At 50.5% G+C, this 26,054-nt stretch overlaps 1 protein-coding gene across 1 annotated transcript; it reads right to left on the reverse strand.

Annotated features, from left to right (window-relative positions):
• Positions 1 to 463: 463 nt before the first annotated feature.
• On the reverse strand, positions 464 to 25,414 carry ITPRIP (inositol 1,4,5-trisphosphate receptor interacting protein). The gene is made up of 3 exons (XM_075423695.1): positions 25,020 to 25,414; positions 20,243 to 20,349; positions 464 to 3,917 (listed from the first exon to the last, which is right to left on the reverse strand). Exon 3 carries the CDS (start codon positions 3,902 to 3,904, stop codon positions 2,180 to 2,182), a length of 1,725 nt encoding a protein of 574 aa, XP_075279810.1. The 5' UTR covers positions 3,905 to 3,917; positions 20,243 to 20,349; positions 25,020 to 25,414; the 3' UTR covers positions 464 to 2,179.
• Between the last annotated feature and the right edge of the window lie 640 nt (positions 25,415 to 26,054).

Genomic DNA, 26,054 nt, shown 5'->3' on the forward strand with positions numbered 1-26,054 from the left:
TGTCACTGGGCACCACTGGAAAGAGCTTGGCCCCATCCTCCTGACACCCACCCTTCAGATATTTGTAGGCATTTATAAGGTCCCCTCGCAGCCTTCTCTTCTTCAGGCTGAACAAGCCCAGTTCCCTCAACCTCTCCTCGTAGGGGAGATGCTCCAGTCCCCTCACCATCCTTGTAGCCCTCCGCTGGACTCTCTCCAGTAGCTCTTCATCTTTCTTGAACTGGGGAGCCCAGAACTGGACACAGTACTCCAGATGAGGCCTCACCAGGGCAGTGTAGAGGGGAAGGAGAACCTCCCTCGTCCTGCTGGCCACACTCTTCTTGATGCACCCCAGGATCCCATTGGCTTTCTTGGCAGCCAGGGCACACTGCTGGCTCATGGTTAACCTGTCGTCCACTAGGACACCCAGGTCCCTCTCCGCAGAGCTGCTCTCCAGCAGGTCCACCCCAAGCCTGTACTGGTGCATGAGGTTGTTCCTCCCCAGGTGCAGGACCCTGCACTTGCCCTTGTTGAACCTCATCACGTTCCTCTCTGCCCAGCTTTCCAGCCTATCCATGTCACGCTGAATGGCAGCACAGCCTTCTGGTGTATCTACCACACCTCCCAGTTTGGTGTCGTCAGCAAACTTGCTGAGGGTACATTCTAACTCTTCATCCAGGTCGTTGATGAAGAAGTTAAACAAGACTGGGCCCAGTACTGACCCCTGAGGGACACCACTTGTCACCAGCCTCCAACTAGACTCAGCGCCGCTGATGACAACCCTCTGAGTTCTGCCATTCAGCCAGTTCTCTATCCACTTCACCGACCACTCATCCAGCCCACACTTCCTCAGCTTCCCCAGGAGGACATCATGGGAGACTGTGTCGAAAGCCTTGCTGGCATCTCCATTTCTGTATTGAGCTTTTTAGCCTCAAGATTCTCTCCTGGCTTGAAAGCCTGCTGAAGCTGTCATTTCCCCATCATGCTCCCAGCTCAGCAAATTACAGTCTGCTAGCTGCAGCTCCTCAGAGCCTCATCAGAGCAGCAGTCTTTAAAAGGATTGAGGAGACCCTATGTGGACGCAAACAGGTAGCTGCTGCCTGGGTACCTGGGAGCAGAAGGGATGTGACACAGACCACAAGGCAGCTGCAGAGACAGTGCTGCCAAGCTCTGCTACACGTGCACCTCCTGCATCACCTCCTCCTAACTCAGAGCCATCCTGCTGGCCTTGGCCTCATTAAAACCATGCTGGGAGAGTCACACTCTCGTCTGGAGGGTGATTGTTCCCTCCTGCTAGCAGACTGCAGAGATTGGCTTCATTACCGGATAATTTTGGAGAATTGCTTCTTTTTATGAAAGCAAAACCTGTAGCAATCCTTTCTCTCTTGGCTGTTCTCAGCCTTGCTGCCCTGAGGTAAGGAAAACAAACAAACCAAAACACCAGAATCCAACAACGGTGTTTCTCTCTTCTAAGGTGAAAAAGATTGCTGTCCATTTATCCATGGAAAATGGCCAGGGATATAACCCGCTAGCCATGTTACCATGAAGGAAATGCAAGACTTGAATGAAATGGTCTGAAGACACAGACCCTGCTGCCTGCTCTGCTACATCCTCCCCAGGGAGAAGAAATGTGCAGGGCTGTTTTTGAAGGGCAGGACAAGCCATTTAAACTATGCTCCAAGCCCTATCAAGAAGGCCTTTTTTTATAACTGCAGTTCCTTTTTGATTAAAGAGCTGTGGTTGATTTAAGGATCTCCATCCAGTCCAGACCTTGTGCGTGACCCACCTCCTCCGCACATCAGCACCAAGTCATCTGTTGTGCTTCTCATCGGTCACAGAGCTCCTGCTCTCTGCAAGCAGACAGGGTCCTGCAATCCCAAGATCTTGTCTCTGATTCCTCCACCCTTATCTCCTCGTTCCAAAGGAAATGAAGTATTTGGCCACCACCACCGTTTGCATTGCAGGCATCTGAATAAATTAGTCGTATCTGTTGCTCACCACCACTGTAGCGTGACTGAGGCACAATAGAAAAACTGCATAAAACTGCATAAAACACAGCCAGCACACCAGTGGAACAGAAGCTTACTTTTATACCACGTCTTCCAGTTTCTCCCTATCCTCCCCCCATCCCCTCTCCCTTAATGCAGAAATCATGGCCCAGGACTGGTTCAGCTGCAGACAAGAAGCTCTACTGCCAAAGTCAGTTGTCCCCAGGAGGCTTCGGAAAGCTGCCCACTGGACTTGTGCGTAGAGGAACAAGTGTTTTCCTGCTGGCTTTGGTTGAAGGGTCCTTATGGATCCCATTGGTGTGTGCAAGGGGAATGTGCACCGTGTACTCATTTATCAGTGCAGACGTGTTCCTGAGCATCTCATGGAATGTGTCCACTGTCTTCCTGTAAACGTCCCTGTGTAGCACAAAGGGACGGAAAAGGTTGAGAGGCTCAGCCCTCTGGAATATGATAGGTAAGCCCAGCTCCGCTGGTGCCTTCCCATTGCCAATGAAGAAGTGGCAGAGCTTCTTTTCATGCAAACATTTCTCCAGGAATTTCAGCATGTCCTGTAGACGGGCCTCCAGCTTCTCTGGGGCCCAGTCCTGACTCGGATGAGCCTGCAGGAGATGCAGCATCACTGTCTTCAGGTGGTAGTTGGTGAGCCCGCTTGGACCTGTGAGGCTGCACTGCTTCCCGTGGAGGAAGGAGAGGATCTGAAGGCAGATGACATGGCAGGCGTTGGCAGGCAGTGTTTTGGAGACCAGCTGGATGAATCTCCTCTCATACACTGCAAAGGTGAGAAACCAGTGAGTGCTGGAGCGGTCTGCAGCCAGGCCGCTCCAAGGGAAATGAGAGATGAAGTAAACGTCAGAGTTCTCGTACTGCACCACAGGGGTGAGGTTGAATGCAATCGATTTCCCTGATCTAAATTTTATCTTCAGGGCTCCTGGCAAGTCCAGGAGGCTGAAGGAAAGGTCGAATTCATACTTGTGGGAGATTCTGTTCCAGGCCTTGGTGACCGCGATTTGGAACCACTTCATGACTTGGTTGGCATCCAAATACTGAGTATTTTTGAAGCACAGGAGGTCTTCCATCTCACTGCTAGGCCCGGTAGTATTGGCTTGGCTATGGAGGAGGCACAGCATATCTTCTCCTAGTTTAGTCTTGTCACAGATGCAACCTGTCACATCCTCATCTGCCCTGCATACCTTGATAGTGCCATAACCTTGTTCATCTGGGGGAAAAGACTCGCCAGAGCACCAGATCTGGGACCGAAAACAGTATGGCTCCGGTGGGGCAAAAGGCACTATCAGATCACACACAAAAGGTTTACGCACTCTCCAATTCTCGTACATGCTCCCCACACCCATGCAGTCCTCCACTTCCATGTCAGCATCCCGGTTACAAACGCTCCTCAAGGCCTCCAGCAGGTCATCTGCAAAGCCTTCCACCATCTCCCGCATCCTGGCCATGTCTCCAGTGGTACCCAAGATGCGCTTCTCATAGAAGCTGGCTAAAACAGCCTTGTCAGGGAAGGCCACACCTTTCAATGCTTTCCCCAGGACAGCCATGTCATCCTCTTCTCCTCCTGTGTCCTGCCAATTCCCTTCCTGAAAATCCTGCCTCCAGAGCTCAATCAGCAGGAACACGATCATGGAAAGGGCAGTCCACATATCCCATCGGACCTTTTCCTCTTCGCTTTCCTCCACTACCTCTGCAGCCTTTTCCAGAGCCTTCTGTGCGGCTTCTCGGTCTGCGATTTTCTGCTCCCAGTACAACTGCTGCAGCCGAAGGCTCTCCTCCCACTCCTTCATCTTCTGGATGATTTCTTCTGTGTTCTCGGGGACAATGCCATTCTCCTTAGGGAAGAGGAGCGGCTGGTTGACGATAGCTGTAATCAGCACTAGGCACACCCGGAAGATTCCTACGGGCATGGCAGTTCCTTCTCTGGAAGAGAAAGAAAGGCAGAATGATCCACAATTCAGAGTATACTCTCCTCAAACAGAAAAATGAAAGAAACTCCCCACTTGAATAAAAGCTTTGGCATCCTTTCCAGCCCTGAAAAAACTGCTTGAGTCTAAAAGCTCCCAAGCGCATGCCTGTTTCTGCAAGTCATCAACCAAGCTTCCCAAAGAGACTTTGTCAGCAGATGGTGAGGATGGAAGTGTCTTATCAAACAGACTTCGAAGAATAAAATTGTGAAGGCACTTCCTACTGTCAACCCACTGCAATGCTGTTGGGGCAGTGTGGGAGGGCACATCCTTCCTCCCTCGTTTAAAGTTCTCAGGATAGAAATGCAAAGAAGCAGTCAGGACCTCCCCAGGCATAAAAAAGAAGAACTGAAGATAAGCACTGCTTTCCCTCAACATAGGGCTAGTGTTGCAGACATTGCAATGGCACAGGCAGGGTTGTCCTGGCCACCTTCTGTGTTTAGCATGTCTGGGGATACACACAGCCTGCTTGGACCAAAGCAGTCTTCACTGCCAGTGCTGGTGATGTGCACCTGAGTGGGAAGAAGCCTGCACGGTTTTGTGCTTCTGAGCAGGCACTGCAGGCAAAGCTCCTTCTGCCTTTCAGCACCGTCAGGATCAGGCTGTGGCAAACCCTCCTGGCCCCCAGGATGCCTCATGACTGTGGTCCCCGGAAAAAGGACAGAGACAGAAAGACTGCTAAACTGGAAATGGTTTCCTTTAGCCCAATGGTTTTAAAAGCCTCGGGTTGTTTATTTTTGGTGCTACTTCACTGTTAACCTGTGGAAGACATTAGTAAACACCATGGCTTTGATCTAATCCATCTCCCCCAAACACTCCTTTAAAAGCTGTGCTTGCAGCCAGCTCACTCCTTTGTGAATCGACCCCAGCGTGGCTGTGGGACACAGCCCAGGTCTCGGTGTCCTGGTGCTGGCCGCAGGCAGCTGTGTGCCAGCAACTGTCCCACGCATCACCCCTTGCACAGGCCCTTGGCATGACTGAGGCTGCTGTGGCATTTGGGAGTTGCTTCGTGTGGTTGTTGGCTCTGCTGCTCGGATCTCGTGCTTAATAAAGCTTTCCATGCCATGGAGCTCATGATGAAAGAATTTAATTCCCAGGTTTCCAGGACATGGTTCCATTGCTGGGGCACCCGCCTGGCTCTGACGAGGCCTCCCGGAGGTCTGGGCCAGAGGGTGCTTGGGCTAAAGCCTGGGCCACTTCCTCCCAGGCAGCATTTCTATTCGTGGAGGGCTGGCATCGCTGTCAAGATCCCAAGTGCCTGCTCAGGGCAGGACAATCTGAGGTTGTCACCCACTGCTGAGACATGGCAGGCTCACCAGTCCCTCTTTCGAGCAACATCACCCCTCAATCCTAGCACAGGGAGACCAGAAGGACAAGATGGACAAGCAAGGTGTTTTGGTTTCGGCTGCTGCCGGCAACAAAAGCGCCACGCGGCCGCCCCTCCCCCCGCTGCAGTGCGGAGGAGAATGGAAAGAAAGAGGCAGAAACCGGTGGGTCGGGATAAGGGCAGTTTAACAGAACAGCAAACAGAGGGAAACAGTAACAACAACGATACAGATAAGGAGAAAACACAACAACGAACCGCATGAGCCACAGAGCCGCTCTCCCGAACCGGACTGGTGCCGCGTGCTCCCGAGCCATGAGTGAGTTCCCACTGCGCCGCCCCCCCCACTGGAACCCAGCGTGATGGCACATGGTATGGAATACCGGGCTCTGTTTGGCCAGGTGGGGTCAGCCCACCCGGCTGTGCCCCTTCCCGGATTCTGGTGAAAATTAACCCTGTCCTGGCCGAACCCAGGACACAAGGGTATTTCTGGTTCCAGCTGGGACATTTTAACCAGCTGCTTTAATGCCTCAAAAGTGTGTTTAACAGAGCAGGGTTTCTGTTACAGAAATAAAGTCTGTCAGTAAAATACCCAATCAACCAGACCAGAGACAGTAACCTCATTCCTAACAAACCAATTAATCCTGCTGTGGCAATGAGGCTGTTTCACAGAGAGTCAAGAGATGGCAAGGCACTGTGTGCACTGGGAGCTGAGGTCTGTGATTTTCTCCTGCAATAGCTCCTTCCTGGTCCAAACCCAGCACGTTTTCGTGCCACAGCAATCCTGCTGCCCCAGCCTCTGGGCAAGAAGGAGAACATCTCTGGCAACCTCATTTATACCTCCACAGGGCACGCAATAAAGATAGATCCATCCTAGTGAGCGTTGTTATCGTTACTGCACAACAAACTGCTGGCTTTTGATTGCAGGAACCCAGATTTCCTTGATGTGAGCTCTTACTGTGCATGGGAACTATATCCTTCGGCGTGCAATTATCTTTGCTTACAAGAGGGCTGGGACTGGAATAACAAGGGAAGGGAACAGGACCGAGATGCATTGTCCAAGCAGCAAGAAAATTCACACGGTGCGCAGGATAAGGCTATGTGCCCCTCCCTGTGTAACATTTACTAACTACCATTTTTTTAGATCCCATGTACGTGCATAGATGAGTGCCCTTATGCAGACATTGCTCTGGAGATGGCTTGCGGGCCTTTCTTCTCCTTTTTACATTTACATTAACTCTTTAATTCATCAGGCAAGGAATTAAAGCTGAATTAATGCTCAAAGCTGGGTGTTCCAGTTATTCTGTGAGCTCCACGCCTAGCTACATTTTAAAAATAAACTGGGGTCGCCCTGCATTGCAAAGGGCTTTATCGGTTTGCTGGGGCAGTGCAGGAAGCAGTGGCGAGTTCCTTTCCTTAATGCTAGGCTCCTGCAGACCACGTGTGCTTTCTGAGCTTAAAAATAACATGGCCAGGGGCCAGGTGCCTCCTCCTGCAGTCTTGAGCAGGATGACATTGCTGCTCTGCCCTGCTAGACCTCTGTCCCGGTGGATTAAATGTTTTACTGTTACCAGTACCAGTTACCGTTAATCCTTAGATATGTAAGTCTGAAAGAAGTCAGCTTCCTTTGGATCTTCTTGTACCCCTCAAGATTCTCCCACGCCCCGCTGCCCATGGGCCCATGCTTCCAGAGTTTACCTGCCCCAAAGCTATGCTAGCAGCAGGGATTAGGCCAGGCATCCCCAAGCCCATCACTGGTAGACTCAGCTGAATTCTTTTTGGGCCACACTGACAGCCTAAGCTACCCCAGCTGATTTTTCAGGAGCAGGTTAGGAAGCATGCACATAACCTCTTCCCCCAGCAAACTCTACAGGCGTCAGCCTTTGGAAGAGAGTTGGGATGAAAACTGGAAGTGACAACATCTTCAGGTCACAAGAATTTGCGAGAGGAGCATCTGTTTTCAGCCTGAACAGAGGAATATCTCCGGATTAAAACTGCCCTTGTGCTACTGTAGCTATTCACATCAGAAAGTCAAGCCAAACATTAACCTCAGTTAAGTCTTAAGGTTAATAGTGCTCAGTGACCAAGGTCAGTGGAGCCTGGCCTTGGCAGCAGCAAGGGTGATATGAGCAGAGTGTTCCCACATCTCATCATACACAGCTCTCCTGGCTAATATGGAAAGGCTAAATAATACAGGTGAAACCAGCAGCACTGCCTGCTAGGGCGGTCCAGCCTTACCCATAATAAAGGCCGCTCTTCTGCCTTGCTTTTAACTTCAGCCCAAGCAATTTATGTCTGATAAAAATATTTATGCCTGCTCTGGCTGAGACAGCTTTTGTGTGGGGAAGAGAGAGAGAGAGTCCAAATGTTTTTAAGCTGGAGACTAAGAAAGAGAAACTTCACTGTTTCATCTATGTGTCAAATTTGGCAACATTTCAAATATGGGTGGGAAAAAAGTATTTTTGACTTCTTAAACAGCAAGTTCTCAAAGCGATCTCCAACCTTTTCCAAATTTTTGCCCCTGCCAGTTTTTTCCCATTCAGAGTTGTTATGGTTTGGGCTGCGGCTGGTAACAAAAGCGCCACGCAGCCACCCCTCCCGCCGCCGCGGTGCGGAGAAGAATGGAAAGAAACAGGCAGAAACTGGTGGGTCGGCATAAGGGCAGTTTAACAGAACAGCAAACAAAGGGAACAGTAACAACAACGACACAGATAAGGAGAAAACACAACACAAACCACACGACCCACAGAGCCATTCTCCTGGATCGGACCGCGCGCACGCTCCCAATCCGCGAGTGAGTTCCCGCCACCCAGCTCCCCCCCCACCGGCACCCAGCATGATGGCACATGGTATGGAATACCCAGCTCTGTTTGGCCCGGCTGTGCCCCCTCCTGGATTCCAGTGAAAATTAACCCTGTCCTGGCCGAACCCAGGACAAGAGTAAAGACAGCATCCAGGCTTGGTAACAGGCTTACATCTAACGACTTTCTGCAGACCCTCTTGCGGAAGTCCAAGGGCTCCAAAGGCCCACCCCGAGCGAGGGTGCCGTGGTTCTCACCACATCGCAGGCAGGCCACCTCCACGAGCAGCCGAGCCTGCCCTCGCCCTGCTTCCTGGGCCAGGGCATTCCCTGAGTGAGAGCGCAGAGACCCCATCTCTTGTGGGCACAAAGCAGGGAAAGAAGCAGTGAGACCAAGGAAAGCTGCTCAGGGAAGGAAAGATAGCCAGGGGAAAGCAGGTTTGTGGAGCTCCACTGTCTTGACGCAAAGCTCTGTCTCTGCTCACTGCCCAGCATGTGATGCGGCTTGTTCAAACATGCCTCTGGCACCAGAATTAGTTTCCTTCTGGGCTTTTCTGTGGCACTCACTGCTGCAGTGGCTGGGTGCTTCACTGATTTTAAGGTTAAGGGCAACTCTGAACAACCCTGGGAAGCGAGGGGGCAGATGCCCTCCCACCCACCAACTGCGGAGCGAGGGCTCAAAGAGATAAAAGCCTATGATTGCTTTGCTGCCCAATTAGAAACAATGATCAGCTGCATCCTGCAGCACTTGGTATGTTCAAAGGCTTCACCAGCAGCACCTGCAGCCCTCCACCCTCAGCTCCCAGGCAGGTTAGGACTCATCCTTTCAAGCCTGAAGCAGCCTCCCCGGCTGGCGGATCCCAATCAGCCCCACAGCAGGTCCTGGATGACACAGGGAGCCCTAAGAGGGGAAGGGGAAAGATGACACTGGTTCAGGTTGGTGCCACGAAGCCGCATGCAGAAGGAGGCCAGCTGTCACACTACCTGATCTGAAAGCTGCCCAGGTTCAGCGACGTTTGGTTCACCTGGAGCATGGTTACAGGTAGTGTGTTGCAAGGAAAGGGAAGCAGCACATGAAGCTCACAGGTGCATAAAGCCCTCGCAGAGCTGGGCAGCAGCCTGACTAAGGTCAACTGATGGCTGGAGAGCACCCTCTGCATGGGGATTTTGAGAGCTGGCTAAAATCCTTTTGCATGCAAGTCAGAAAAACCAAGGGGTGCGCATGCCCAAAGAGGCTTGCCCCAAAACTGCCATTGGAAAAGACTCTTCTCCTTTGCAACATTTGGGCAGTGCCAGCCAAACCAAAGGCTGCAGAAAAAACGGGCTGGAGCTCTGAAAATGGTCCCTTAGATGAGACCTGACTCACCAGCCGTGCTCAGCCGCTTGGCATTGGAGCAAAGGCAGAATTGCAGCTCCTCACCAGCACAAATGCAGCCTCCTAAGCTGAAAAACTGGTGCTGAGCTCTGCAATCCAGCACTTGCTGCATCTGGATCCTTGCAGTAGCTGCCTCTTCATCACCTGTGCTACTCAGGTCCCTGCAAAAGTGGCCTTGAAGGGAAATCACCTGCACAGATTATTGCAAGACAATATAAAAATAGCCATCACACTGTTTCCTGACTGCAGCCAGCCCTGCAGATGAATAGTTCTTGCCGTGCATGCTATCACAAGTAGATTTGGTTAGTGGTGTTGTATGTGGCATGGGGACATAGCTCGACTCTACCTTCAGCTTCTGCCTCGAAGATCTCCTCCTCACCTGGGAGCATCACAGAGCTCATCTGGTGTTCGTGTGGACCAACCTGGGACAGCCACAGCCCTGCGGCAGCGTGTGCTCTCCCCATTCCCACCAGCACACCGCCATAGGGGATTGCCCTGCACGAGCAGCAAAGTCCTTCACAGAGACAATGATGCTCAAAGCCATAACAATGCCCCATCCCTTCCAGCTAAAATGTGCTCAATTTCTGATGTCCCCAAGCTTTCCTCACACCCTTTTCCACTGCAGCTTCAGACCCTTTTTTGCCTTCTGCTTAGTCCGGCAAAGGAAAAGAAAGAGATTTAAACAGTAGCTGCAACTTGCTTCTGTAGGCTGCTCATGTGCTCTAAGCCCAGATAACTCCCCATCTTCTCCAAAGACATAGGAGAATATTTCTCTCTCATTAACAGTCCCTCTCTTTCCTCAAGAGCTCCTCATATAGCTGTATGTTTTCCACCTTTTTATTGCCTTAAATTTTGAATCATAGGAAGCAAAACATATTCTAGCTGGTGTTCGGCAATAAACGAGATAGGAGTGAGCTGAAGCTTTGATTCTTAAATTAGGAAAACACAAGTCAAGCCACTGAATGTGGCTCAGTAATGCACTGAAATATGCCAAGACACCATTTACAACAAACTCGATTGCTTCCTGCAATTTGGCTGACACACAAGGCAGTGAATAGGTGGCTGCCCCATTGTGTTTCACTTTGGTAGGCTGCAAGAAAAGAGGTGATTTGAAAAGATGATAGTCACTACAGCTGGTTGGGAGCTTTTTTCATTGAAAGCTGCCAAGTTTTTGAAACACAAGTTGCAAGAGAAGAACTATGATTTCTGAGACTCTTTTTGGTAAGGTTCTTGAGGTCTGGAAAGGGCTCTGCTTCTTGTTTTGACTGGAGAGATTAATAGCCCAGAACAGCCACTAACCTGTGCTTGGGACTTTCTTGCTGGAAAGATGTGAAGCTCAAGCCCAAGGGCTTCAAGCCCAGCCTAGGTGTACTCCCTCATGGCTGGGCTTCCAGGAGCCCCACAATTCCTCCCCTTGCTGAAACAGAAAACAAATTGCCTTTTGGCCTTTGAGAGTATCATCTGAAAATATTTCTGCTGCATCTCTAAAGACCTAATCAAGATAAAACGTTTGCTGAAAGCCCTTTGTGATGCCCTACATCCTTCTTCTATCTGCAAATGCCATTGCTGCCTCCACAGGTATTCAGAGATGCCTGGCTACTGCAGGGAGAAATGAAGTTTCCTCTTGTGTGGAAATACAAGCTCTGAATTGTAAGAAACAAACACATGGAAAAAGAAATGGGAAGCGTGGACTCATTATTATTGTTCCTGACAAAAAACTTGGAAAGATGCACTTTGATTCGTCAACCCCACACCACTGATGATGCTGTTTTTTCCACCATCTCCCCAGCAGTGTTTACAGAGCAATTGAAAGCCCTTTGCTGGCTCAGGACAGATAGTGAGGGCAGTTCTCCTTCCAGCTGCTACATGTAAAGCTTCAGGAACAGACACGTGCTTGATGGACGTTCACAGAAAAAGATGAAGGCACCACTAGATAGGGCAATACCCTGGGTGAAGATATCAGACTAGTCTCTGCCATTAGTTGCTGGGAATTTGTTGTCCAATTTTTGCCTCTGTCACACTGAGAACAAGAAGAAAATCTTCACGTTTTAATTTTATAGGCGCATACTTAAAAACTGCGCACAAATCTGTGCCCTTATAGTCTGATCACTTACTTGGGATGGCAGAAACTTCTACTGAAGGCTCTCCTCCAGACTCAGGAGGGAGTAACAGTAATCTAAGTTTTGATCTCCTGCCCAGCCCCTGAGGTTGCTGCCCTCGTCACTTGGCTGCTTTCAGGCCAATGCTCTGCTCTCCAGGTTTGACCTGGGCTTCCACAGGCCTTGAAGAACTGGTTTCGGCAGGACTTCACTCAAACCTGCCTTGCTCTTGAGACCATTTTTACTGAAGAAGCATGTTCTGGGGTGGACAGGGGACGAGTCCCATTTCGGTGATGAATTTCAGACCAGAAGCAAGTGAGGTTACCTCACAGGTCAGTGCCACGTTCGTTGGGGCCTGCGGGTTATCCAGCACCGCGGTGCGATGGGTGCTGCTGGCTAAGCCAGCTCCTAAGAGACACCATACCGAAGCACTACATCTCAGAACAAGAGTTTCTATGTTCACCTGAGTCAGCAAGGTGGGGCTGGCGAGGCGCTGGACCCTCGGGGGGCTGGAGGGCCCTTACACCCGAGGCGAACGCTCAGAGCCCACATACTGAAACACACTCCAGGGTGACTAAGGGTTCATTGCACCAGCCTACCCTTCCCACCCTACTGCGTATGCGTTAGCACATGTGACGCTGCCATGCTTTCATCTGGCACAGGCAGCAAGAGCCCAGATGCTCAGATGAGGATCTTCAGCTGGTTTCTACCCTTCAGGACAAAGATGCCACTGCTGCAGTGAGAACACATCCCCAGACCTGTACAGAGCCACGAAGAGTCCCCATTTCCCGCTCCACCATCAGCTGCGACAGCACCCAGCACAGCCCACCCAGAAATCACAGAGCACGGGGCAGTTGGGACAGGCTCCCTCTCTCCCATCTTTTGAGCACACAGTCAGCTGCAGCACACACACCCCAGCCAGGAAAATCAGGAGCCACAAAAACACGATAGAGCCTGAGCAGCACCAACTTGTGCTGTTCTTTCACCTCCTTTGAATTAAGCTGGATTGCAGGACGTTGGTGTGACGAGCGACTGACTGGGACGCAACAGTGCCAGCCACTCATGCTCTGACTTGTCTTTTTGAGCATTAAATTAGTGCTACATACAAAGTACCAAATTCCAGTTGCCAGCAGAATTGCAGCTGGTTCAACACAGACTGGTGGGATTGGGCTCTGTCTTTGGTTCTCTACCAAAGCCACCAGTGGAAAGGACCAAATGCACCAACACATGAGGTGCAGAGGCCTGGATGTTGACACTGGTACCACAGCAATGTTTAAAACCAGAACAAGTGAGCTGGCCTGCTCAGGACTACAAAAGACAGGTATGGCAAAGCAACCGCCTTCCAAAACATGCCTGGAAGCCCCACCCCAGATTAGCTGCTTGGCCACAGGACAGCAGCTGGACGAGGCCACTTGTCTGATAACTATTGTTTTGCCATTTGATTGAGAACACGTTAGCCTTCCATAACATCTGTGGACATCCTGTCCTGGGCCTGCTGAGATGCCAACAGGGTCAGTCGTGCAGCCCAAGTCGGACATCCTGCCCAACAGGTCTGCTGTGGGCTTTCGGAAGCAGTATTTTCCTCCCGGGGTCACCAGATCAGGTATTTCCAAGGAAATGCTGATGCTCATCCTGTGTACAGGACTAGGTAGCCCTCCCTTCCCATGGACAGGCGGATTCGGGGTGGATAAGGACGTGAGCAGCAATGACGTTGCTCAGGAGGCAGACGTTACTGTGCAGCCCAGGTCCAACCAAGGAGTGATTTTGCCAGCATCTCTCCAAGCAGAGTAGTGCTTGACTTGCCCTGGGAAGGACAAGGAGTCTTTCTCTTGTCTTCCAGTCACTCACTACCTTTGCCATTGGGAATGCCCAATTAATGCCTCATTAACTCTCCTTGCTGCAGTTTCAACCTCTAACTTTCCAGTGTCCGCTGTGGGTAAAAGTAGGACAGACTGTTTCTTTCCTTGTTGCAGTAGCACTCAAGATGTTCAGAGGTCCTCCCCTCCTGCCTCAGCTTTCACTGGACACAGCTGCATTTGGGACATGTTGCCATAAAATCCCATGGCCCACCTTCCCCCAAAGCCCAGCCAGTACAAAGTGTTCATTCTGGCTCAAAACAAGCTATTTGCCTTTTAGGGCTCTTTTCTAAAACCCAGAGAGATGTAGCACTGGTTAGATTTTCAGTTTCATCAGAAACTGGGGGATTTATCTGGTTATTTCTAAGTCACTACTTCTCAGTGCATACAGGTATCACGCCACTAATCAGAACATGATTCTGTCTTCCTCTTCCTGTCCCAGAAGCCAGCAGCTGCCATCAAGGACAGCTATAACAGTTGCTAAATAAATGCAGAACTGCAATATGTCCCCAGAGCACTGACTTTTTACTCCCTGCATGGCCGGACCCAGGACAGAGTGACCACAGAGACCAGCGAGACACAACACAGGGTGACCATGGAGACAGAATCACAGAATGTTTGGGGTTGGAAGGGACCTCTGTGGGTCATCTAGTCCAACCCTCCTGCCGAAGCAGGGTCACCTACAGCAGGCTGCACAGAACCTTGTCCAGGCGGGTCTTGAATATCTCCAGAGAAGGAGACTCCACAACCTCCCTGGGCAGCCTGTTCCAGGGCTCCATCACCCTCAGAGGGAAGAAGTTCTTCCTCACGTTCAGACGGAACTTCCTATGCTTCAGTTTGTGCCCGTTGCCCCTTGTCCTGTCGCTGGGCACCACTGAAAAGAGTTTGGCCCCATCCTCCTGACACCCACCCTTCAGATATTTAGAAGCATTTATTAGGTCCCCTCACAGCCTTCTCTTCTTCAGGCTGAACAAGCCCCGCTCCCTCAGCCTTTCCTCATAGGAGAGATGCTCCAGTCCCCTCACCATCCTCGTAGCCCTCCGCTGGACTCTCTCCAGTAGCTCCTCATCTTTCTTGAACTGGGGAGCCCAGAACTGGACACAGTATTCCAGATGGGGCCTCACTAGGGCAGTGTAGAGGGGAAGGAGAACCTCCCTCGACCTGCTGGCCACACTCCTCTTAACGCACCCCAGGATCCCATTGGCTTTCTTGGCAGCCAGGGCACACTGCTGGCTCACGGTTAACCTGTCGTCCACCAGGACACCCAGGTCCCTCTCCACAGAGCTGCCCTCCAGCAGGTCCGCCCCAAGCCTGTACTGGTGCATGGGGTTGTTCCTCCTCAGGTGCAGGACCCTGCACTTGCCCTTGTTGAACCTCATCAGGTTCCTCCCTGCCCAACTTTCCAGCCTGTCCAGGTCTTGCTGAATGGCAGCACAGACCAGGAGACACAATACAAGGTGTCCACAGAGACCAGGAGACGCAAGACAGGGTGTCCATGGACAAAGCTAACAGCATGAGGAGTGTGTTACTCAGCATCCTGCTCGTTGCCTGAATGTGTTTTTTCGCTGTTTGACTGTGCAAGCCAGCTCAGCTCTTCTCAGCAAGCAGCACGTGGGCAGTCTGTGCAGTGCCTCGGGTTCCCCCCACTACGGCCGAGAAGGGGTTTTACAAATTGCAACATAGCACTGGCTGCAAGGGAGGCAGAAGGGGAAAGGTAGGAAGTGTGCTTGTGGCTCCCACCCACATACTGAGCTGTTGTGGTAGGATCCCAGCCAGGAACATCTTGGCTTTTTAAGACAAATAAATTTTGTCTGTTAATTGTAAGGAAAGCAATTTGAGTAGACAGAACTTTTGGGTTTTTGTTTTTTTCTTTTGCCTTTTCTGTCTTTTTTTTTTTTTTCTCTGTTGTTTTTCGGAGGACAAAAGACAGACACCAAGGAAAAAGTAAAGAAGGTTGGCTTACCAACACCACCAGCTCCCTCCCCCTCAAACCCAACGCAGTGGGAGCCCGGGCAAGAGCTAGTCATTCCCTTGCACCATCTCTCATCAGCACAGATGGACACAAACCCTCTGCTGTTTTACCAAAAGCCTGATAGTGTCAACCACAATGTATGGAGCAATGTCACCGCACAGATGCTCTCTGGCCTGTGCCTGGAGCTCACGCTGGGATGTCTGTCTGTCGCCCTCTCAGCCACATGACCTCCCCTTGCATGTGCAAGCAGCCACGGCTCATTGATCCAAGCTGGCAGTCACCTCATGGAAAGGTGGTGAGAATACAAAAAGGGTTCAATTGCCAAGATTTTTGTTTAAATCTGCCCTCCTTTTCCATGCTTAATTCTCAACAAGGTGGAGAGAAATCACACCAGTGTTGTTAAATCAGGCAGTGGTTACTCTGACTCTCCTCATCCTAAGGTAAGCCTTAGGATGTAGTGATGCCCCACATCACTACACATCCAACTTCACTGTATATTGTGCATCCATTGAAACGAATGCTTTGGTATTAAAAAGGTGGGCGGGAATATCATTAGAAAAATGATTTCCCAGTAGGGATACACCACTCCAGCACATCTAAGAAGAGCACATGTGGGTATTGGCACAGCTCTGACATGACTTGCAGAATGATTATGATTTACATGTGAAACTATGAAGTCCCATTTCAGTCATTCAACAATGAGCCATTATGTATTACAGACAGTAGAATGCACAGGAGTTGCCAGACATGTCCCACACTGAGACACTGAACAAAAACTCAGCGAAAAGAAATTGTCATTGCAGGCCGTGAATTTGGTTGATCTGAGATCTGCTACTCCATCACAGTCTTCACTCGGTGACAAAGCCACTCTCCTGTATTAGGAGGCCTGCAGGCCCAAGTATCTGCTTAAACAGAACTCAAAAAAAATGGATAGGATTGGAGGTTTGTGTGATATTGGACTATTATGCTAACTAGTTACAGCTGTTTCTGTTCAAACATTTGGAGAGGAATAGTATTTAAAAGCTGGCTACTGTAGCCAAAATGTCACCACAGAAATGAAAAGCAATGCTTTATTCCATTGCTTGAAAACTCAGCTTTTTTAGAAAACACAATATAGTTCCTTAAATAAAGTAAAAAAAACAAAAAAAAAACCCAAATAACCCAGACCGTGAAACTCCCTACAGGGATGGGTAGAGGGTGTGGAAGGAGGTGAGAGCAGGAAAGAGCACTTCTACTGCAATGCCCCATTTCCTTGACTCTCACTAGGATGACTCCCTGATCTAAGCAGAGGCACTCTGCATTGCACGCTAGCATCCGCAGAAAGAATCAGGCCCTGCATTACCTGGTGGCTCCAGAAAAGAAAAGGAGAAACAGCACAAATGCTTTGGGAAGCAGTAAGCCCAGTCTTGGCTCAATAGTCATAAACCTAAGAACTGCCAAGAGACATGCACACACAGAAATATGTTGGCTGCAGAGTACTGCTGGCTAACCCTGCTTTTCAAAATGGGTTTGAGTAAATAAAAATCAGAAGAAAAAAGCACAGCCATATAAGAAAACAAACTGCCCAACTTTCGTACACTATTTCCATGATGCTCTTCCTTTCAGTACCCGTGGCCACCAACTCAGAGCCATATTCACCCAAGGGAGTTACTCAGAGACCAGACGATTACCACATGCACCCATATTTAATATTTTTCATGTGCTCTTTGCTCAATCCTCTCTGCTTACCAACAAAGAAAACATCTTTAAGCTCTTCCTTTCCCTGAAGAGTTTGTAAACTGAATGCTGGGAAGAAAAGCTCTGAGAAGACTCCATGGGATAAGAGCGATGTAACATGCACTGCTGTAGCAGGAGTACCAAACACACATGTTAAGGCTGTGAAGCCACGTGGTTTTCATTTGAGATGTGTGGGGTGAACACATACCCTTGCTTCCTTTATAACATAAGCACAACAAAGGAAGGCTTTGTTTGAAAGCCAAGGGACAGCCTCTCCGCACACTTAAAGGCGAAGTTGCAACGTAATGGGAACTGTGAGTCATAGCTGTGGGGCCCCTGCTCCTAGGCACAGAAATCCCCTCTGCTGCAGCAGACAAGGAGCTTGGCTTAGCCAGGAGCAAAACCAGCTTCCAGCCCTGCATGGGAGACTGAATGTGTCCAGGACTAGCAGCAAATACAAGGAGGAGCTGCGAGCACGTGTTGTGGATGAGTTACAACGCAAACCTGTCCCTTTCAGTCGACATTTCTTCCTGTAACTCCTTCAGAGCTTGAGATTATAACCTTGCACTTGTTCCAAGAGCATGAAGCAGCTATGGCTTAAGAGGGAGGCGCACGGATGTCAGTCAAGCACCTTCGGACCATCTTTTGACTTTGGCTGCAGAAGAGCATGACCACAATACTTTGAACATAGCCAGCTTTCTAGGTAGGACTGCTGCAAGAAACTATGTCTTTAAGTCACATACTGTGCCAGATAATTTATATCACTGTGTATTACAGCAGGGTAGGGTCAGCTGATGGATTCCAGCTACCCAAAATACAGAGACACAACTCATCCTTGCCCCTACAAGTCTGAGAGAAAAAGATAAGGGTTTTCAATTATCATGAATGGGTTGCAATCTGCAGTGTAGAAGTGGCTGTGCTGCAGAAAACCCAAGGGTTTTCCCTCACATTTCCAACAGTATCAAGGCATTTCATTGTTAAATCTCCAGAGGCCTTTAGAAATAAAACTCTCATCTGAAACCAGTGGCAGTTGGGTACCTGAACATCCAGGAGGAAACAATTTAGGATCTATGCCTTGTGGTTGCAGATGCACACAAAAGCAGCTCTGGTATAAGCACTATACTGTGAACATCAAGAGTCACAGTTTGAGCTTGAGAACATCCCCTTAGCTCCGTCTCTGGTATGTATTAACATTCTACAAGAGCTTAAAAAGTAGGGAAAAAAAGAGGTCTGAAAAAGCAATACAGCAATACAGTGTCTCCCCTCTGCCTACATGCATGGCCTACACTGTGCCTGGACGGTTACTGGCAAGTCTTTGCCTACATTGTTCTGAAAAGCTTCCAGCAAATCTCCATCTCTGCCTCCCAAGGCAGTCTAGACTACTGCTTAACTACCTTTACCTGCAGGAAAGTCCCCTTATCACTGCATGTGCTTTCTCCAAAGCAAGCTGTAATCCCTACTGGGATTCTAGCACACACAGGCAGTATCCTGTGTTAGGGAGCTACTTCCCTCCCTGCGGGCAGCGCAGGAACCTCTTGCTCCCACTCCTCTTCAGGTGCTCTCCGAGCATTGCCAAATCCTCTGCCATTTGGAAGAGCTGAAAGCAAGGCACTCCGAAGCTGATTTTCATTGTTTTCATTTGAGTTTGGCCACAAACTATCTTTTCAATTGACAGCGCCCATCATCCCTTGAAGCAACCCAGAGAAAGATGCAGTTGGCTACAGAGGTGGCTCAGCTGACACCTTACAGCTAACGCCACTTTTCTGCTCAGGCATAAGAACCTTCTCTACGTGCTCTTACCCCTGGTTTTGAAAGCAAAGGAACAGTATGTTTTCCTTTGCCAGGCAACAGAAATAACCATATAAATCGGAGACTGTGCCTAACACAGCCTAAATTCTACAAAAGTTGGCCTCAATGGTCCTCATCCTTCCCAACACCATGCTTGGTTTTTCCAAGCCACATGCATGGCAGTGGGGTGATTCAGATGTTTTCTCTCTAAATACTGAAAAATCATCTCTGCCTTGAGGCAAGTATCACTGATATAAATAATGTGCTAGATCAGCCAGAAAAACCTGTCTCTGGAAGAGGGATAATAATGAAAGGCGGTGGGAAGAAAGGAAAAAGAGAAAGAGCTTCATTTACACACAGGAGGATGGCAATGGGCCAGCTCTCACAGCTTTGATCGGGGCTGTCTGGAGGAGCATGCCAAGCAACGCCGTGAGCCGAGCTTTGCTAGAGCAGAGCAGTGTTTGATCTGACTGAGATGGAAAGCAGGGGACAGACACCACCTGACACAGATGCAGATCCAGAATAAATAAGAAAAATTAAAAAAAAAAATCACGTGGAGTACATGAAGTAACAGGTACTCAGAGCTGTAGCAGGACACCGTGACAGCCAGGACTGCTGCTCTGGCGGCTCCCTCTGCCATCAGTTCCAGCTCATCCCTTTCCACCAGCGCTACTGGCAGAGCCTCTTGTCACACGCTCACAGAGCGGCACTGCCAGACGTCTGGGTTTCACCTGGCAGTTCTGCTTTCAGTGTTTTCTTCGGGGGTTTTTGCATAAACATGAAAACTCTGCACATTGCTGGCTTGTAAAAGCCACTATTTAACTTCAATCCGTCTGCCTCTGCTGTCACCCCTAATCATCAGGAGGTCATCCAGGCACTTCCAGGCCTTTGCTTTCCCTCTAACACCTGGGAGAGGGGGGATCCAGCGCTTTCCTCATCTGAGTAAGCTATCTCTGGCAAGTTCTCCTGCATAGCAGCAAACGCAGTGTAGCTGTTGTCGGCAAAGCTTGGTGCTCTTGGTTCCCTTCTGCCATCACCCTCTGGCTAGACCCCAACTGTACTAAACAGTCAGATAAAAGCAATTTCATACTGAATGCCGAGAGAGAGGCTTTTAACACTGATCTTCTAAACTGAAGCCATTTCCAAATTAAACCTTCACAATATTGCTACTTTCTCCTTGCAAGTGCTGTCTGACCCTTGCTGCTGGGAACATTTACTAAAATATGAACCACACCACTTTCCTTCCGGTATTTCTGCTGTAAAGGCTCAAGATCTCCTAGTGACAGCCCATCAAGAAGCTTTTTCAAATCACATCAAATCTGGAAGGAAGAATGACCCCCGGAGCACTTACCTGCTACACGACTTTGCAGGTTCTCATTAAACTTCACATTACTACTATCACTGCGATGCAGAGAAGACGCCAGTCAGTCACCCGCTGCTGAAGCCCAGCCAGGAAGTCTGCAAAACACAAAAAGAGCGAATGAGGAAGTTCAGGCAGAAGACGTGTACATAATGCAGTTATCTAAATTAAGGATTGATTAAAAGAGAGATTAACTCACCTCCTTACCTAATAAAATGGTCATAAAAGCTCATAAAACCAGAAATAATCCACTTTGAAGTGATCAGGGATGAGTTAGAATGCTGTGGGAAAGTGTGCACATCACACAGCAGGTCCTTCAGCGCTGCAGACATACCAGCAAGCGAGGACCTCCCTCCTCTGACTCCATCCTCACCCACCAGCCCTCTTCTTTTAATACAGATTAGGGTCAAATTAGCAGCTGTGCAAGTGCAAGAGCTGGGACAGTTTTGTCTGGGGTTGGTTTGTCTCAGAAAAGGCATCTAGCTGCTGTAAGCAGCTTGTGAGGTAGAAATACTTGCTCAGGGAGCTGGGTTTAGTGAGCTAACCTGAGAAGCAGAAAATGCAGGAGAAGCAGCAGGAAACAAGTCTAAAAGTTTACAGGAAGATGTGAAACACAGAGCTGCAAAAGGTGAACTACCGTATTTCAGGAGACACGTTAAGAAATTTCAGATGAAACAGGAAACAATGTGAAGTCCTCCAACCAGAAGGAGAAAAGGACAGGCCAGATAAGCTGGCTGCGGGCAGACAAGGGAGACGCTACTCAGCTGCACACAAGTGGGCTGGGGAGCAGGAATCCACCGCCCTCATCACCAGCTGTGATTGCTACTTCAGACCCTCCAACTGTCTTGATCCAAAGCCTGATGAAATCATGAATAGTGTGGGCTGAGCTGGGCTTTGGAGCTGGGCACTTTAAGCACTTGGTATTAGACTGGTGAGTCCTTGCTCTCTTGAACCCCTTCGCTTCAGCGGCTGCTGGGGAGGGGATGGCTCAACCCTCCCTGCTCCCATATACCTGCTCTGACCGCATCGTGGGTACAGTTTCGCTTCTCCATTTCCATTTTCAACTGCAAGGCCAAACTGAGCAAAGGGGCTCTGCCCTGACCTCCCAGCGCCTCGCAGCCTGCAGGGCTGCTTGTGCCGTGGCTCAGCCGGCACCACGACGCTACCAGCAGCAGCACAGACTGCCAAGCACAGGAGCAGGACGCCCCGAACCCAGAAGGGCTGGATCCAGGCTGTAATATCCCAGTGGATGTTTGTTAGCTCTGCGGACCTGCAATGCCCGGTCTTGTGGTGGCTCAGGGCCAGTGAGGTACAGTGGGCACTTCTGCTTGGAGGAAAGGAGGTACGAAGTGCTGTGTCAGAACTGCTGCTATGGGACTTAACACGCTCTTACTTGTTAAAATAATTTTTAAATCTGAAAATAGAGTTTAAGTCAGGGTCTCCCTCTACTATATGTGTACAGATCTCGGAGAGACCTTGACTGAACCGTAGGGAATGGTCTAAGGTAACTACAAAAGGTCCCCCTCTGCAGTGGGTGCATCTGTGATGCACCCTCACATGCTGGCACAAACCTCTTCTTGCTCCCTCGGAGCCAGTCCAAGCTAGAAGTCAAACCTGCACCTGCTTCAGTGAAGCTGAACAGCTAGTCTGGCCTTCAGGTCATGGCAGTAAGACCTGTTTGTTTTGCTAAACTGCTGGCCGTATAAGTACAGCTCTTAGGTGGGCTCATGTACAGCAGAGTCAAGGTTGGCTCAGTCAGCTTCGCGTGGCCGTGTGTGGGGAAATCAAAACAGGCTGAAAAAAAAAAGAGCCCTGTTGCAGCTGCACCCTTGGGTCAGCTCTCTGTCCCTCAAGCTGCTTGAAGCTTGGCTACCTGCCTCCCTTCCTATTGCCCATGCTGGGGGCTGAGTGGGCAGAAGGCCTTGCTTACACAGCTGCCCACATCCCTGCAAAACCTGGAACTCATGGTTGGGCACACGGTGATGCCACCCAGTGCACACCCTGGCCACACTCCCTCCCCCCTCCAGCCTGAAAACCAGAGTCTCTACCTCTCTCCACAACTCAGCAATTACATGTGCTGATGGAAAGTATGCCGCTTGGCAGCAAACCTCCTTTTTCCCCCAGTATAAATGGATTATAATAACACTTGGGAGAGAAAGAACTGGCCCACCCAACAGCCCATTTTAAAGGGGAGCTGAGGGAACAAGTCAGGAGATTTTTTTCACCTCCCTTCTCCATTGCACCATTGCTATGGATTGCAATTGCAGTTCTGTGGAGCACGGCAGGCAGGACAGGACATCAGGGAGGCTCATGCAGACTCTTCATGGAGCACTGATAAAGTATATGAACAACTGCGTCTTAATGTTCACCTTCTTGACAGAGCCAGAATTTAGGTTAAATTTTGTAAAGACAGTTGTTTTGGAGGGGATGCAGATGTGGCAGGAGAAAGCAATACAACTAGAAAAATAAACCACCCCTTTTGCTGTGTATCCATTGCACTCAGCTGAGGAACTGATTTAAGCTATTGGGGAAAAAAAAAAGTATGCCACAATAAAATCCAATAAGTGCTTTTCCTGATATCACACTATCTGCATTAATTCATTTGCAGGCAAGCTCCAAGATACTGAAACAACGGTCAGCAGGGAGACAGTCACAAAAGCCAGACTAAAATTGTCCTTATGAAAACCATATGGTTTTCGCCTAAAAAACAAACTCAGAAATTAGATCAGCTCATGGAACACCAGTGTTAGGTTTCTGCGGGTCAGATTTCATCCCCCTGTTACTCATTGCCACGTAAGGAGGATCACAAGCGCTGGCATCCCTCTTGAGATCACCATGTGGCAGAGGCACACAGGAGCCCTTATTGCCATGGAGAGAACCAACAAAAACCAAAAGAGGAGCAGGACATGCAGCTTTGGTGGCTGTAGTCATCAGACGGCCAGAAAAAAAAATCACTCGGGAAAAGCAAAGTCCCCCAGTCCCCAACAAGGGCTATTTAGTCTGACTTGGGGGAGGAGGGAGAAGGAAAAAAGAAGGCTGTTCTTAATATATTGTAATGCTCCAAGCAACAAAAAGAGGAAGACAGTTGGGTGGGGAGGGGCAATGCCTGAGCTCTTGATAAACAGGTACAATGCCTTTGACGTGCACTGGTCCCTTCTCCCTTGCAGATGTCGCTGGTGGGAACAGATGACTGAATTCTGCACACCCAAGTCATGCAAAAAAAAAAAAAAAAAAAAAGTGTCATCTACCAGCTGGGAGCCAAGCAGCCCTCATGGCTGATCCTGGTACTGACACTGGCTCTCTGACCTCAGGCAAATCAATTCACCTCTCTCCTCATCCACGGCAATCACACTTAATATGTACATTTCCCACGTGGGAACAGTGTGAAGCATCTATTGTGCTGAAAACAAGGTTGAAGAGAAGGCTTTAAGTTTTTGTTCCTAATTTCCATGTTCTGGTTTTCCTCATGGACTGAGGACTGAAGGACTGAAAAAAACCCTTTCAAGTGTATTAAGTAAAACTGGGACCAGTAGGTTTTAAAAGCAGATGTCTACGAAGGTAGACGGAATCACTTTAGTCAGAGCTGCAGAAAAGCATTATCCTCATCACCAAACCAAACTCAAAAACCTCACAAAACAAACCACTCTACACTAAAGCTGCTCCCCTGTCTAAGTGCTGCTTGTCTGGCGGCTCAGGCCAAACACTCATGCCTGAAGGAGATGCTCTGGGTATGGTTTAGGCCTAGAGCACTCATTAAAAACACGTTAATAGTAACGTTCAGAGACCCTGCTGTAGCTCATCTTGCCAGACCACATAACAGACACCAATTGCAATGTGTCCTATTTTCCTGAAGGATTTTAACCGGCACTTCCCAAGAGAACAGCTTCGGTGGGAGATCGCTCCCTTTGCTCTGAGTCGAAGATGCAAAAGCCACTAAGGCTCTGGTTCTGCATGTCACTTTTACAGCCCATGGCTTCCAGTATCCCAGGCCTGACTCGCTCTGATCTGAGCTACAGATACCCGCTAGCCATCTTCAAAAAGATGCCCACACACATGAGCAACAGCTCTACTAAAACCATCGCTCTTTCTCTCTGTACTCATTAGAGAGATACACCGTACCTCAGAAGAAAGGCAGAGAGGTTTACCCACAAGCTAAGCCCAGGCCACGTAATCCTGACCACAGAGCGAAGCTCAGCGATGCGTTTTGCAGGGACCGTAGGTGCCTGCTGTCACCGCCGGCGTAAGGACCCCACGTGCTGCTGGCACCAGCAAAAAGAGGAGGCTGGGGGGTCTCCAGCCCGCAGAGGGGTCCCCGTGTTCTCCACTGAAGGGGGCTGCAGCCAGTCCCTCTGCAGCTCACGGGACCCCCGACAGCAGGCTGCCTTCTGCTCCCTGCCTTTGGCCCCTGCCTGGCTACTGGGCGAGGAGAGCCGAAAGGTCTCTAGAAACGGTGGAGGGCCCAGTAAGCTGCCTCGGGGGCCTGATCCGGCCCGGTGCCCAAGCACCCACCGAGACGAGCCCCTTGGGCGCGGGGAGAGCGCGAAACGCAGAAGCTGCTCCGCAAAGCGAAGGCGGGGGGGTGCGGCAGCACCGCGACCTGTTGCGGGCAGCCGCCGGCACCCCCCGCCCCGCCGCTCCGCTCCCCGCACCCCCCGCGGCAAAGACGGGCAAAGCCCTTCCCACGGCGGCAGCGCGGGGAAGCGGGACACCCCCCCCCCTCTCCACACACGGGGTGCTGAGGGTCCCCGCAGACCCGGACGAGACTTACCGGGCCGGGGCTCGGCGGGAGGTCCGCGAGGGTCGGCGTGCGTCGGGGCGAGGTGCGGATGAGCCCGCCCAGCCTGGCCGCACCGCGTTTCCCTTCCTCTTTATGGGTTCTTTTTGTTGTTGTTTGTTTGCCTCTCTCCTCCTTCACACCACCCCCACCAGCCCCAGGAGCCGAGCCGTCTCCCGGCAGGCAGCAGCGGGCTCTCCGTGCTCCCTCCCGGCTCCCCTGGTAGCTTCCCAGTTGGTTTTGTGCCGAGGGCGCGAGGGACGGGGAGGAAATGCGCTCATGCTGCTGCTCGGCCGCGCTCCGGCTGCTCTGACCTCCCGGTGGTCGCGCCCGGCGGGCGGCAAAGCGGCCGCAGCGTCACCTCGGCCGCAGCGCTGAGGAGCGGACCCCGGGGCCGCCGCGCCCGTTTTCCCGCTCAAAGCCAGCGCGAGCGGAGCCTTGCGAGTGCGCACAGCGCCCTCCCGAGGCGGGGAGGCGGCGCTGGGGGAGCCGGGGCGCGGCGGGGCTGGCGCTGCCGATGGCAAAGGCCGCCGTGAGGGGATTAGACAGTTTCCCAGCGCTGCTCTCGCTCCACAGTTAAAGGGCATCTTCTTACAGATCTAGCAAAGAATTGCGTTTGCTCAACAACGGTCACTTCCACCAAGAAGCTGAAGGGAAGCAGGTCTGAGCAACAGCGCAGTAACAGCTACCGGATTTAGGGGAGCTATCTTCCTCTCTCCAACTACTGTCTTGTATCGCCGCTGGTAAGGCACCGTGGATGTTCTCCACCGCTGCTGCTTTGATTTTTTTTTTTAAGCTGGGGTAGTGGACACGCGCTGCGGTGGGAGACGATTGATCTATGTCTTGCGGCCGCGCGAAGGCTTCGTGGCGTCACGAGGGCACCAGGCAAACGCGGCAGCACAGCTTTGCGTCGAAGCCGTGTAGTTTGAGAGCAGTAACTGGGGCGGCTAAGTCAGCCCATTCTTTGAATTTCCTGAAGTGCTCACTGAATGAAGTAACAGTTTTAACCGTATTCAAAGGGTTTGTATT

This window comes from Opisthocomus hoazin, chromosome 6 (assembly GCF_030867145.1).
Source record: "Opisthocomus hoazin isolate bOpiHoa1 chromosome 6, bOpiHoa1.hap1, whole genome shotgun sequence".
Taxonomy (NCBI): Eukaryota; Metazoa; Chordata; class Aves; order Opisthocomiformes; family Opisthocomidae; genus Opisthocomus; species Opisthocomus hoazin.

Bases quoted from the DNA above. Each gene is read 5' to 3' on its own strand.
- ITPRIP (XM_075423695.1), bottom strand. From the start codon at position 3,904: ATGCCCGTAGGAATCTTCCGGGTGTGCCTAGTGCTGATTACAGCTATC.